Genomic DNA, 12,981 nt, shown 5'->3' with positions numbered 1-12,981 from the left:
TGACACAAAAATTGGCGCTCCCGAAATATTCGTACCAAGATGGCGCACAACCTGAACATAGTATGTATGAGCGCCCAAAAAATATTTGCTTCACAACTAATTTTTGAAAATCCGACTGAAAACTGACAAATAACACGCAAAACAACAAAAACGAGACAATATTTACAACCATGGTTAAATATCTGACTGAGCGGCTGCATAAATTGCCATTGTTGCGTCATTGTTGACTTATTGCTGATTGGTCATTGTTGCAGAAATAAACAAGGAAATCGATACTTGGAGAAACATCTTACGAGAGAACTTTAAAACAGTCCCGGCTACTTAGAGTCATTTTATGTAGTGGATTATATGTTTGGATTCATTAAAATTTTTAGGTATTGTAAAATATCATTTTGGACAAGGAATGAAAGTATGAACATTAAAACGCTTTGCTAAACTCTAATTGTTGTTGTGAACAATTGCTTTTCTCGTTAACAAATAGACCAATCGATTCCAAATTTCGGTATTTCTTCCCGGTAGTATGTGTACCGGGTTAGGCCATAATTTTTTTCCGATTTTGTCCTTATTTTAGTTCTATTATGAGTTCGGAGACTGTCTGTGTTAGCCAAGTGAATATACCCCAGTCCATAGGTTTCAGTCCCTTTACACAACTTGATGTAAAACAGGCGAACAAAATTAGTTACCTCCATGAAAGCTTTACTTTATAAAACTTTATACTTTTTAAATTCTTCCCAATCCTGTTGGACTTTTGACTGAAAAAAGAACGATTCATTTTGAATATATTTTCAGAAATTTCACTCAAAATTTTGCTGTTTTATTTTAATTTATTGAATACTTTATACTAGATAACAATGGTTTTCAAACTTTATAAGCTGCGCCCCCTTTTTAGAGTTCGTCAAGTCTCGCGTCCCACCTTAGAAAAACTAGCTAACAATAAGCTACAAATAACAGATAATAAGGCGAAACAATGTTTTATCCAAAAAGCACGTTGAAAATACGTGGGTGGGATATAGATATCTAAAATAAGGCTAGTCAAATCTAACAAGTATTTTTATTTTAAATTAGCTTCACGTCCCCTCAAAAAATTGTCTACGCCCCCTTTAGGGGCACGCCCCACCGTTTTAGACGCACTGCTTTATATTTTCACACTTGACCGCCGTTCCTCTTGTTATTTTATTTAATACATATTGCTAATTAAAGTTTTAATTCCCCGAATACTTCAAAAAAAATTTATTTTTATTAATACTCCCCTATTTTTTGTCACAGAACTATAATTTAAATTTTTTCTTATAACTTTAAGTAAAATGGCTTAGATCGCACAGAATTGGCTGCAACTCAATGTGCAATATATGTAAGAGCCTGGAAAGCATGCAAAAGGATATATCACAATTGAATCCATATTTCACGAACTTGAAGAAATAAAAAGTGGCTTGAAAATTGGAACTGGATTTTTTTTAAACTGGCATTTCTATTTTCAAACTTGATTTCTCAACTACTGAAAGTGGATTTAATCGGCTATTGTAACTAGATTTCAAAACGGGGTTGTCCAATTATTTAAACTGGTTTATCTGGATTCCGAAAGGGGATTCTCAAATAGTAAAACTGGATTTTATCTCTGAAATCAGATTTTTTTCGGGATCTTAATTTGTCTGCATGAAACTTGCTTTCCTATTCCCAAATCTGGATTTTGGCAAGTGGAGGAACTGGATTTTCACAAATATTGTATAGATTTTGGAAACTGGTTTCTGACTCTCAATCGAAGCTGAATACCACGCTACTATTCCGCAGGCGGAAATATGATGCTTCACATGTACGTTGTTATTCTTGCGGTTGTTCTGCTAGTGGGCGCTCTTGCAGCTATTGTCATCTGTATTTGTGTTGACATTGTTCCGATCATCAAAAGCAGAGGTGAGTGTGTGAAATTCTACGTTTTTTAGTTTGCGAGTGGCCACTGACGCCTTATCTACTGGCAAGCGTGGTCCGAAATTAATACATGTATAAAGTGATGGTAGCAATATCACCCCATATTTATTCAAAAAAAAACCAACGGTAAACCGGGAAATTACTTGATTAATGGGGACGAAACATATGTAACGCCAATCTTTGAGTAAACACATAAAATTTAATCGGTAAACGGGTAAATTTTTGGCGCTGTGTATCAATATTGAGTTAACTAATTTTGTTCGCCTACTTTACATCAAGTTGTGTAAAGGGACTGAAACCTATGGGCATGGGGTATATTCACTTGGCTAACACAGACAGTCCCCAACTCGTAATAGAACTAAAATGAAGAAAATCGGAATAAAATTTTGGCTTAATCCTAACCTGGTATACATACTATACGGGAGTACCAAATTTTCGGCGATGCGAAAAAGTACGGTCCTTCTAAATACACAGTAGATCCGTAGCAGTAACTGCTTTTACAAAGCCTTTTCCGTAGTGATTTCTGATCATTTCAAAACGTAGCTTCTCGCATAATGTTAGATATCAGTTGAAACTTGTACGGTGCATTGTTCGGAGCGAAATGAGCGGGTAGTCCTCCAATACAAAATACTTTTACGAAATACCGCCACGTCGAATTTTATAACTCTCACCAATCTCAGGACCGGTCGCGGTCTATTTCACTTGTTTATCGGTAAAAATATATTGCAATGCATCGCAGAAGTAGTAATTGCGGGAAAATAGTCGGTAAACCGGTTAGTTATACTTCACCAACTGTTGGCCACCCTCATTATAATAATAAGTAAAATAGTAAACCGGTATGTAAATAGGTTAACGATTAAAGAAACTGTCTGTAACGTCAATTTCTTGATATTCACAGAAAAATCATCGGTAAACAAATAAATTTTACTTGATTAACGGTCAAACAAAATGTCTGTAATGCCAACTTTTTGATAACCCATGATAAATTATCGGTAATCCGGTAAAATTTCATGCTTGACGGTTAAAGAAAACATATGTAAATATATTTTATCATTGCAAAACGTGGTCATAATTTGGAACAAGTATCAAGTTGCGCAATGGCCCATGCATATTCTAAGTAATGGTGGTCCAAGATTGTCAGCTCCGCGGGCCACAAAATTTACTTTTGCATTGTTCGCGGGCCACAATAGTGCTAAGAACTTTACTCGTTTAACTATGCTAGTTGCCTCAGCAAGTCATAACACTAGTCATTCCTGTGACATTAGTGATGCAACAATATGTCAAAAGAATTTTTAGTTAATTTATGACGAAACAACACTAAATGCGATTTTTTGGTTCCTCACCGAATGCGACGCGGGCCACAGATATTGAAGCGGCGGGCCTGGGTTTGAACCACTCTGTTCTAGGTCTTAGGATAATGTTATATTTATTTCATTTGCCAACCGTAACACTCATGCTGTATGAAAATTGGAACCAGGGGTGGGCAAATTATCGCCCTCGGACCAGATCTGGCCCACCGAAGTGTTTCATCTGGCCCCTTTTGACTGCTGAAGTTACGACTATAGGTTTCATGAATATAATTTTTGAAAATATCGATGAAATAACGTCACAATAACCCCGATTGTTACATTGTGCTTATTATTATTATATAAACGTTAGCCTGGCTGTTTTAAATAAATTGTTTTTCATTCATAGTTCATATTTCGATTTCATAGTTCATATTTCGAGTTCATAGTTCTTATTTTGAGGTTTGAGCCCAGTAAACAAGTCTATTATATATTACTATTATTATCAAAACGGTTGATTATACTCCATTAGAAAAAACATTTGTAACTCTAATCGCTCAATAATTGTTGGTAAACCGTTAATTTTTACTTACTTAACGACAACCAAAAGATCTATCAAGCGTCTCAATATTCACAGAAAATAATCGGTAAACCGGTTAACCGCCGTATAAAAAAGGGTATAAAACTTCTGTAGCACAAAAATATTTTCACGAAAAATCGCTCAGTCAAAGTTTGTCAAAAGTTTGAAATATTCGTCTTAATTTTCTGCCCCGATAGCTTGTAACATGTTTACCAAACAAACCCGAAAACAAACCCTTATCCTTATAGGTTGATCGCTTTCAAAATGATCAGCCAAGCGTGGCGATTGCGCAACCAAGTATAAGCAAAAAATTTAAGTTATTTCCTTGGACAATTTTGAAATCTTGGACCACCATTTGAGACATGGTGTCATATATTTGGCCTTTTATTTTTTAAACACGATTTTTCATCTCTTTTCGAACAAGCTCGCGGAACTAAATACCGAATTCATTTTGACTTGGAATTGTCTACCAGAATTCGGGTAAAAACTTCGTGCTGAGGTTTAAAAAAGTAACTAGATTCGGTCAGACAAATCAGATCTCAATATTGTCTCGATAGAAATTGATTTTTTCTCTTTCTCAAGTACCATCTCACACCCCTCTATAAATGCTTATAAGCATGAGCATTATTTCCAAAAAAATATCTTAACTTATCGTTTAATTGGTAGTGAATACTGAAAGTTATTTAGATAACATGGAACACTTATTAATTATCGATTTTAATCGGTAAGTATGTTGATAGGTATTTGTCTGTCTGTCTGTCTGTTAGATGTACGCGATATCTCACGAAAGCGAGATTAAAGATTTTGCATATCCGTTTATCATATCTCGGACCAGAAGCTTATTGATTTTGGGCGAATTATGTCGTATAATTAGCGAATTATCAATTAATTAGTGATGGGACACAAGGTGTCACTATGGAGTAAGAGCGCTGTTTTGGGGGATCCCCTAACTTTCGATCAATAAGTCTTCGGTCTCTGACCGATATTCTCGTTTTAATATTTCTATTTTATATACATAGGGTAATCTTAAGTGCCCAGGGCCTGTAATAGGCATGATCCAGCGGCAATAAATATCCTTGAATGTATTTGGAGCGACTCGATTTTATCGCTTTCTTAATTTTAATTGGAAACTGGTGGAATATCTGGAGTTATTCTCATATTTTCATGAACCATGGCTCCTTCCAAACACTCTCAGCATTTGGCCCCCAACCCCGCAGCCCGCTATATTCCATAAAAATACCAATTTTTAGGGGTTTCCATCGGTAATATTATGGCAATGGCGGAAGCTTCAGCTATATATATTATATGATCATAATCAATGCTCAGTTAAGCGTGGCGGTGCTTAGTCAAGCATAACTGAACCTGTTTTCTGTGGCCAATAGAAAAGCAGATTGGAATTTTAAAATTAGATTGAAAAGACAGTTCTTTTCAATCGCCATGCAAAATATTTCTTAAAATAACCTAACCAGACAGCGTTTCCTATATCCGAGGTTAGCTATCTCTCAGGCCACGCATCTGAAACTATTTTCAAGGACAACTATCAGGGATGTGCAACCTGCGGCCGCGGGCCAAATGCGGCCCACAAGTAAAAATTGTGCGGCCCGCCCACACTAACCAAATTTTTTGTGAGTGAAACTATTTGAAAGCCTATGTTAAAAAAAGGTGCGGCCCGCGGTTTCTTTCAATTTTTTGAATGTGGCCCACCTGTATTAAAGGTTGCACACCCCTGGTTTTGAAACCGATTTTTTAGTTTGAATAGGATAAAATTTTCCTATTCACCCCAGGAGAGAGAAAAGCCGATGTGATGGCTTGATCGGGACCTACAGAAGTATGCGCACCAAGATGGCGCACAACCTGAACACAGTATGTGTGTACCGGACAGGATTCAGGTTGTGCGACATCTTGTTGCGCATACTTCTGGAGCACCCTTGATCGTATCGCATGACGTACCACAGCCTCTCGTCCGGTTACCAGCCGATGTCTGTAATGGAATTCGTTTTCCAGATATTTGTTCCATATATATGGACTGGATAATGGAAGAAGCCGTATTCGACAAGCGTTTACGTGAACGGCGGCAAAGAGTCCAGCAACTCTCTCGCACATAATTTTACCCCGCAATATTCAAATCTGCAACCCACGCAGGGTAATCAGAGGTACGGTGGCTAACATTTTCTTTACGCTTAACACGATGCTCTGACAGCCGAGCTGTACGGTCAAGTCGATACCATAAGCCTACATTGGAAAGTTTTCATAATTTCATTTTTAAATTTTCTTTTTTATTGGGATTTTATTTAAATCTTTTTCTTCTTAGGTTCTACTCTCGTATCACGTGACAGCGTCACTCAAGAGCAAACACGAATGTTAAAGAAATCGTTACAGCGAAGTAAATTGACGTCATCAGCATCAGCTGATTTTGTTGAAAGTATGAAAGGAAGAAAAACACTCGCTCAGGTTAATATTAAATAAATAAAATATTGAAATACAATATTCTAACAGTGGATACAGTGCATGCGACCATTATCTAAGATCTCTCTCTCTCTCTCTATATATATATATATATAAGCTCAAAATGCAAAACTTAGAACAACTGTTTTGAGAAATAAAGAGGAAACATATATTTTTTAATTTGTTTCGTTTATTTGCTCTCTCTCTATATAAATAACGAACCTCTATTAGGAAACCGTTTGATAAGGAGACCGTGCCGTTTTGATAAAAAAAAAACTTTCAATTTTTATTCTAAATACTTTCATATATTTAGAAATACTTTGGTAAATATCGCTTCAAACAATCTACGTGTCTATACAACAGGCGACCCACAGGTCACAACGCGTGGCCGTTGTCTACAATTAGATTTTTTCCTATCACGAATAAAATCCTAATCCGACATTTTAAGTTTAAGAAGGCACTCACATGGGTAGGAGAAAGGAGAAATTCAATAACAAAAAGTTGGGAACCAGTGCACAGCATAGCTATATCATTTTGTATTAGTATCTACATGAAATCTTACGTTTTCCAGGCTCTTAGAAAAGCTGAAAGACCTCGTTTTGGAAGCACGCCCTTGAGCTTGCTAACTGGCGACGAAGACACAAAACCAGACGTTGAATATAAAACAACAACTGTGATCATTGAAGCGTTACCAAAGAAAACAATCGCAGAAAGCAACAATAATAATGACGTCACAAAAATCAATAGTGACGTCACATCTGAGCAAAGTGGTGATATGAATATCAAAAGCCCTGCTAAGGTGAGGTCGACACTTTGAATAAACGTTTATGACGTCATTCCGTGACGTCATAAGTACGTAACAATCTAATAAACTTTCTTACCATATTTCTACCCAAAAACTCTAAATAAAATACCGCATTAAATAGATATTGGCAGTATTCTGCAGAGCAATACATTCGCTACAGGTATTCCAGTATAAAACGGGAATTCTCAGGTTATTGACCGGATTTATGGCTCATTTAATACATGGTAATTTCTAGTAATAATCTCTAATAATTTATGTTAGTTGGCTAATTTTCAAAATTCATATGGTATTTATCAATAATATCAGTTATTTTGCAACTCTCTTCTCCAATATGTTAAAAATGAGTTCTAAAAGCCTCCAGAAAAGGACCACACGCCCTAAAAGATTGGGAACCACAGAACGTTTCAACTGCTAGTTTAAATATTTCACTTTCGATTTCTGTTTCAAATCTCCACAGACGACCTCGCCATTTTCTCTTCGCAAACAAAACATCTACACGGACGAGAAACAACTGAACAACCTAGAAAAGACAGAAAACCAGCTGCAGAAAACAAAATATAACAGTTCACCAAATGTTTCAGTTGTGAGTCGAAGGACAAAATCTGCGGATTTATTAGGTAAGAAATTTTGCTCAGTGCTGTGGGGTAGTTGTTAGGATTGGCTATTTTCGAATAACTGATGATTTCAGAATCGAATCGAATCTCGGGGCCGTTTCCAAAGTATGGGGATGGTAGGTATTTTACTATTAGAGAAATCACTTCTGTAACTTATAAAAGTGTGTTTTCTATTTGACTGCAATTATATATAAGTAAGGAATTTAAGTGTGATGTAACGTGTTTGAAATTTTAGGGGGTTGTTCACCCTCATGGGTTTTTATGGAAATCACTGGGGTCCCCGTGCAATCCGTTATACTTGGGGTCAGTCCTGCAATACAAAAATTAAGATTTTTTAACAGAAGTTAATTCGTCTGCACAATTTATCACTTTTTAGTTGAGTGCGAAATCATTGTCGAATGGCGATGAGATCGCCTTTTGTCCATGTCATGTATCTTTGGGTTCCGCATTGACTGTTTGTTTATGATTTTACTACTAATCTTATATAATCGGCTTTGAAAACACGAAATTCCAATTACTGACCGGATGACCATCTGCTGTCGATTTTGGAATTTGTAAACCACATGGTTATAAACAATAATGCATTTTCATTTTAAATTATTCCATTATCACTCATTCTCTAGACTCTGACATCACAATAGACATTTTGAAAGGGTCCATGACGTACAATGCACGTGACGTTATACAAGACGAGGAAACTCAACCACGAAGTTATCCAAATTCCCCGAATATACGGACTAGCAGGTCAATGCCATTAAAACAAGACAATTTAGGTGAAAACCCCAGAAGGGAAAGTCCCTTGGTTGACAATGTCGCCGACATTACTAGAAGGGGAAGTCCTATGCGAGAATGTGTGGAGTCACCCCACAATGAGATTGTAATGAGCGCACGGAAAGTTCCAACATCTCAAAGTTCTGTCAGAAGTAAACACCGATATATGCAATATGGTAGACCGCCTGTAAATCCAGGGGACTTCCCTACAGACAATCGGGGGTTTCCCACTGATCGAAGGTTTACTAACAATATAAATGAATATTCACCAAATCGAGGTAATTCCCCTACACAATCATGTTCCGCCCAACATTGCACGTGGTGTCAAATGGAACAGGAAAGGTCTGTTCACCAGCGCCATCTGCCGTTTCGGCGAACCGAGAGCTTTCCAGAAAACTATCACGTGACATCGAGTCCACGGTTGGCGCCAAAGAGGCTGCCTCATCAACACAGCTTTGACGAAGGGGAAGCAATAAAAATATCTAGGGGGTTTCCCTACGATAGAAATAAATATTGTAAAAATCCCCACCGTGGGTATTCCCCGTGCCCAGATTGTTTTCACAGAAACCACCCCGCTTATTACCCAATGACTTTTCACGGAGAATCCCCAGATGTAATACAACAAGAAAGACTACTGATGATGGGAAACTCCCCAATTACGACGAATACCCCAATTCCGGTGAATCCTTCAACTTCGTCGTCATCGTCGACGTCATCATCCGGAAGCTCCTCAAGGTAAACTGGATTCTAGATGCATTTCTCTATCACTATGCATTTAATTTCGCGCTCCCGTGGTATGTGAACCAAGATGGCGGACACCGGAACGTAGTTTGTGCACTCGGTTAGGGTTAGGATATTTTTTTTCCAATTTTCCCTATTTCAGCTCTATTCGGAGTTCGGGTACTAGGCAAGTGAATCCCGTAGTATTATACCTGAAATTATGGCCTAACCCTAACCTGGTCCACATACTATGTTCTGGTGTCCGCCATCTTGGTTCACATACTTCGGGAGTACCTTTAAATTTGTTTCCGTTTTTGTTTTTCAATCTTTAGTGAGTTATTAGCTAGTGATATCACTGACTTTTGTGCGGTATTTGAGCATTGCTGTCTTGTTCACCACATGTCGTGTCTACAATGTATAACTTTCCTTTTTTGTTCCAAGATTTCGTCATATACGTCAGCCACTTGAAGACATTCAAGAAGACGCTTCAGATTGTTACGTCATACGTGATATAACATCAACAATCGATTCACGAGAACTTAACTCCAATGACGACACAATGCCAAAAAGTACGGACGATAATTCTATAATGTCGGTATCACCGATTTTGTCGCCAGACAAACCTCCAACATTTGTCTCCGTGTCGGGAAGCTGATATATAGCAGAACGATGACAATATTCTACTGTCAGTATCCGCCGAGTTTTGTCGCCAGACAAACCACCAACGTTTGTCTCCGTGTTGGGGAATTAACATACTGCAGTAGGATCATAACTCCACAGTGTCGGTATCACCGATTTTGTCGCCAGACTAACCTCCGACATTTGTCTACGTGTCAGGAAGCTGATATATAGCAGTACGAAAACATTTCTCTACTGTCAGTATCCGCCGAGTTTTGTCGCCAGACACCACCAACGTTTGTATCCGTGTTGGGAAACTCGCATACTGCAGTGCAGTACAACTGCACAGTGTCGGTATCGCCTATTTTTTCGCCAGACAAACCTTCAATATTTGTCTCCGTGTCCATATCTGATATATTGCAGTACGAACGACAATTCTATAATGGTTGTATCTGAAATAACGCCTTTGCGGAAAAGATTGACTCACAAGCATGACGTAGGCAGACAAAAGCATACGAATAAAATGTTCCCATTTTCATAAAACGTCTTCCAATATTATTAAAATAAAACAGCGAAATTCTGGAAAAAAACACGCACCATAAGAAATAGAGGAAATGGAAATTGTCTTATATACATCAAAACAAGGTTACAAAGTAGAGAATTACGAGATTTTATAAATATATAAAATAGGAAAACCAATATCCATTTACTTATAAGTGAAGCGTTTTTATTCAAAATAACTGCAAAACATAGATTATCAATCATTTAAAACGTGTAGGAGAGCTATCGACTAGATGAAAAAAAAAATTTGCGGTTTTGACTAGGTCTCATTTTAAGGGTAGGGATTATATTAAAATTATTTTGAGAATTCAAGATATGCTTTATTTTCAGAGTAGATCTCATTTTCGATGAAACACGGTAATATATATATATATTGCCAAATTCTTTCTTTTTTTTTAATTTTAAGTTTCTTTTATTTTATGCACACATTTCCAAACGCTTTAACTAATATATATTTAAGATTTTAATGAATAGACAATTGCTGCTCGCTTATCAAGTTCCAAAATGCGCTTATTTTTTTCATTTTAAAAGTCGATTCTTTAAAAGTGGCGACCCGACTAATGGGCGTCCCCAAAAAAAAGAAGCAAACCTTTTTTTTGTAAAAAAAAAAGAAGGGCGGTTACCTCGCTTTATAATGTAATTATAGCTTATAAAGGGCTCCAATCTAAGAGGCTGGGAATTGAAAAAATGAGGAAACACATATTTTTGATTTTTAAATTCCCAAAACTTGTTGTTTTGATACTTGAATTCTTAAATAGTGAATATTGCTTCAAATTTTGACTGGAAAATCGGATCAAAAAGCAGATATTTCTTTGTGGTTTTCTACGGGTAATCTTTTAAGTTGTTCAAAACAAACACAATTATGCTAAAATTTTAACATTTTTACAATACTCGCTCATATGAATAAAATAAAAAATTTTAACTAACCGGGTTCACCTTTTGGTAACGATATTTCCCGTGATTCATTTGTGACCGTCACTCTATTTCAAGTTTACACTACAGTCACGAAAACATGAGAGCGATGCTCAAATATATGAACTTTCAATATTTTATTTGAATTTTTGGTACTCCCGTAGTATGTGTACCAGATCAGGGTTAGGCCATAATTTTATTCCGATTTTCCTTATTTTAGTTCTATTACGAGTTCGGGGACTGTCTGTGTTAGCCAAGTAAATATATCTCCAGCCCATAGGCTTCAGTCCCTTTACACAACTTGATGTAAAGTAGGCAAACTAAATTAGTTACCTTCATATTGGTACACATACTTCTGGACTGAATTTCCAATATTCGCCCTTTCGTTTCAAAGCTCTCGATATAATATTACCTTACATTACATTTATATTAAATATTTAGAATTGTGTGTAACTTCGGGTTAGAAAAATATCTACGACTGCGGGTTCGTGAAATTTCGACTCCGGATTACTACAATTTTGACTCCTACTCCGGATTCATATATTTAGATTCATAATTTACGACTTTGAATTATTTAATCTCGACTACCATCCTGCGTTAATACATTTTGACTCTGAATCCGGGTTTCTAAATTCCAGATCCGGGTTAATAATTTACAACTCTGAATCCGAGAGCTCAAAAACACGACTCCGACTACAGTTACAATAAAACATACCAAACTCCGACTTCTATAATAGTTTCAATAACAAATTAACAGAGATGAATGCAGATTGATATAATATATTATTGTGATTTTTTTAGGATATTTCATATCCCATAAATTACCATTAACTCAATCTCAAAGACCATGCATTTGAGAACAAATAACCGGCTAACTAATCCCATACCCGACATGCACTGGTAACCGGACGAGAAGCCGTGGTTCGTCATGTGATTAAGTCATCTCAATACCTTTTCTCTCCCCCGGAATAAATATGTAAATCCTATCCTAACCGGGGTGTTATTAATTGCTCATGTTTCAGTGTCTGCTTTACAGAGCCTTGTTAGGAATGGATGCACGAAAACCTGGATTAGAACATTTCTCATTTTATTTTAAACTAGTTCTCATAGTGTTCCTTTCTGTTCTACGAAGCTCCTATCGTTCTGACTTTTTCTATTATTTTTTATCGCGCTTATTGCAATATTTTTGCTTTTTGTTCATTTTTCAAATTATTAACAAAGCAATAACGACTGAATAAAATACGTCAGATCTGAGAGACTTTGTGTTTTCTGAGTACGGACTGAATGCGCAATATAAGAAACAACAGAGCTATGCTCAAATAAATGGACACGAAGTCCAGAACAAAGTAGTACGTGTATCTAATCTTGCACAATACCGGTAATCGGATCACAAGATCACTGAGATCTACATCGTGATAAATATAAAGGTTCGATCGGCTTTCTGTTCTAATTCTTTGTAGTCTAGTACAGTTTGTTTTGGCAAACTACTCAGGGATACTGACTTTGATTATCAAACGCTAATCCGGGGGTTTTATTTGCCACGGATTGATATCGGAGATCATTAATTGGCTCGAAGTTTCAATTCAAAATTATAATATTTGCTCCCCCAACCTCGATTTGGGCTGGCTACACCCTTGCATAAGTGACATCGCCATTGTGAATTGAAAAGATACATTCAAAGTCAAAAAGCAGCTGCGGTCCAAATTTAGCACTAGAAAGATCCGAACTCAGACTGCGGTTCGCGTC

The 12,981-nt window shown here is 36.8% G+C and overlaps 1 protein-coding gene across 1 annotated transcript; it reads left to right on the top strand.

Annotated features, from left to right (window-relative positions):
* The first annotated feature begins 1,270 nt into the window (after window positions 1-1,270).
* On the top strand, window positions 1,271-12,513 carry LOC120328160 (uncharacterized). The gene is made up of 6 exons (XM_039394577.2): window positions 1,271-1,908; window positions 6,101-6,240; window positions 6,806-7,033; window positions 7,497-7,656; window positions 8,277-9,159; window positions 9,586-12,513. Exons 1-6 carry the CDS (start codon window positions 1,797-1,799, stop codon window positions 9,797-9,799), a joined length of 1,737 nt encoding a protein of 578 aa, XP_039250511.2. The 5' UTR covers window positions 1,271-1,796; the 3' UTR covers window positions 9,800-12,513.
* Window positions 12,514-12,981: the final 468 nt, after the last annotated feature.

This window comes from Styela clava, chromosome 7 (assembly GCF_964204865.1).
Source record: "Styela clava chromosome 7, kaStyClav1.hap1.2, whole genome shotgun sequence".
NCBI classification, from domain to species: Eukaryota; Metazoa; Chordata; class Ascidiacea; order Stolidobranchia; family Styelidae; genus Styela; species Styela clava.
This window is presented reverse-complemented; position numbering and strand designations above follow the sequence as displayed.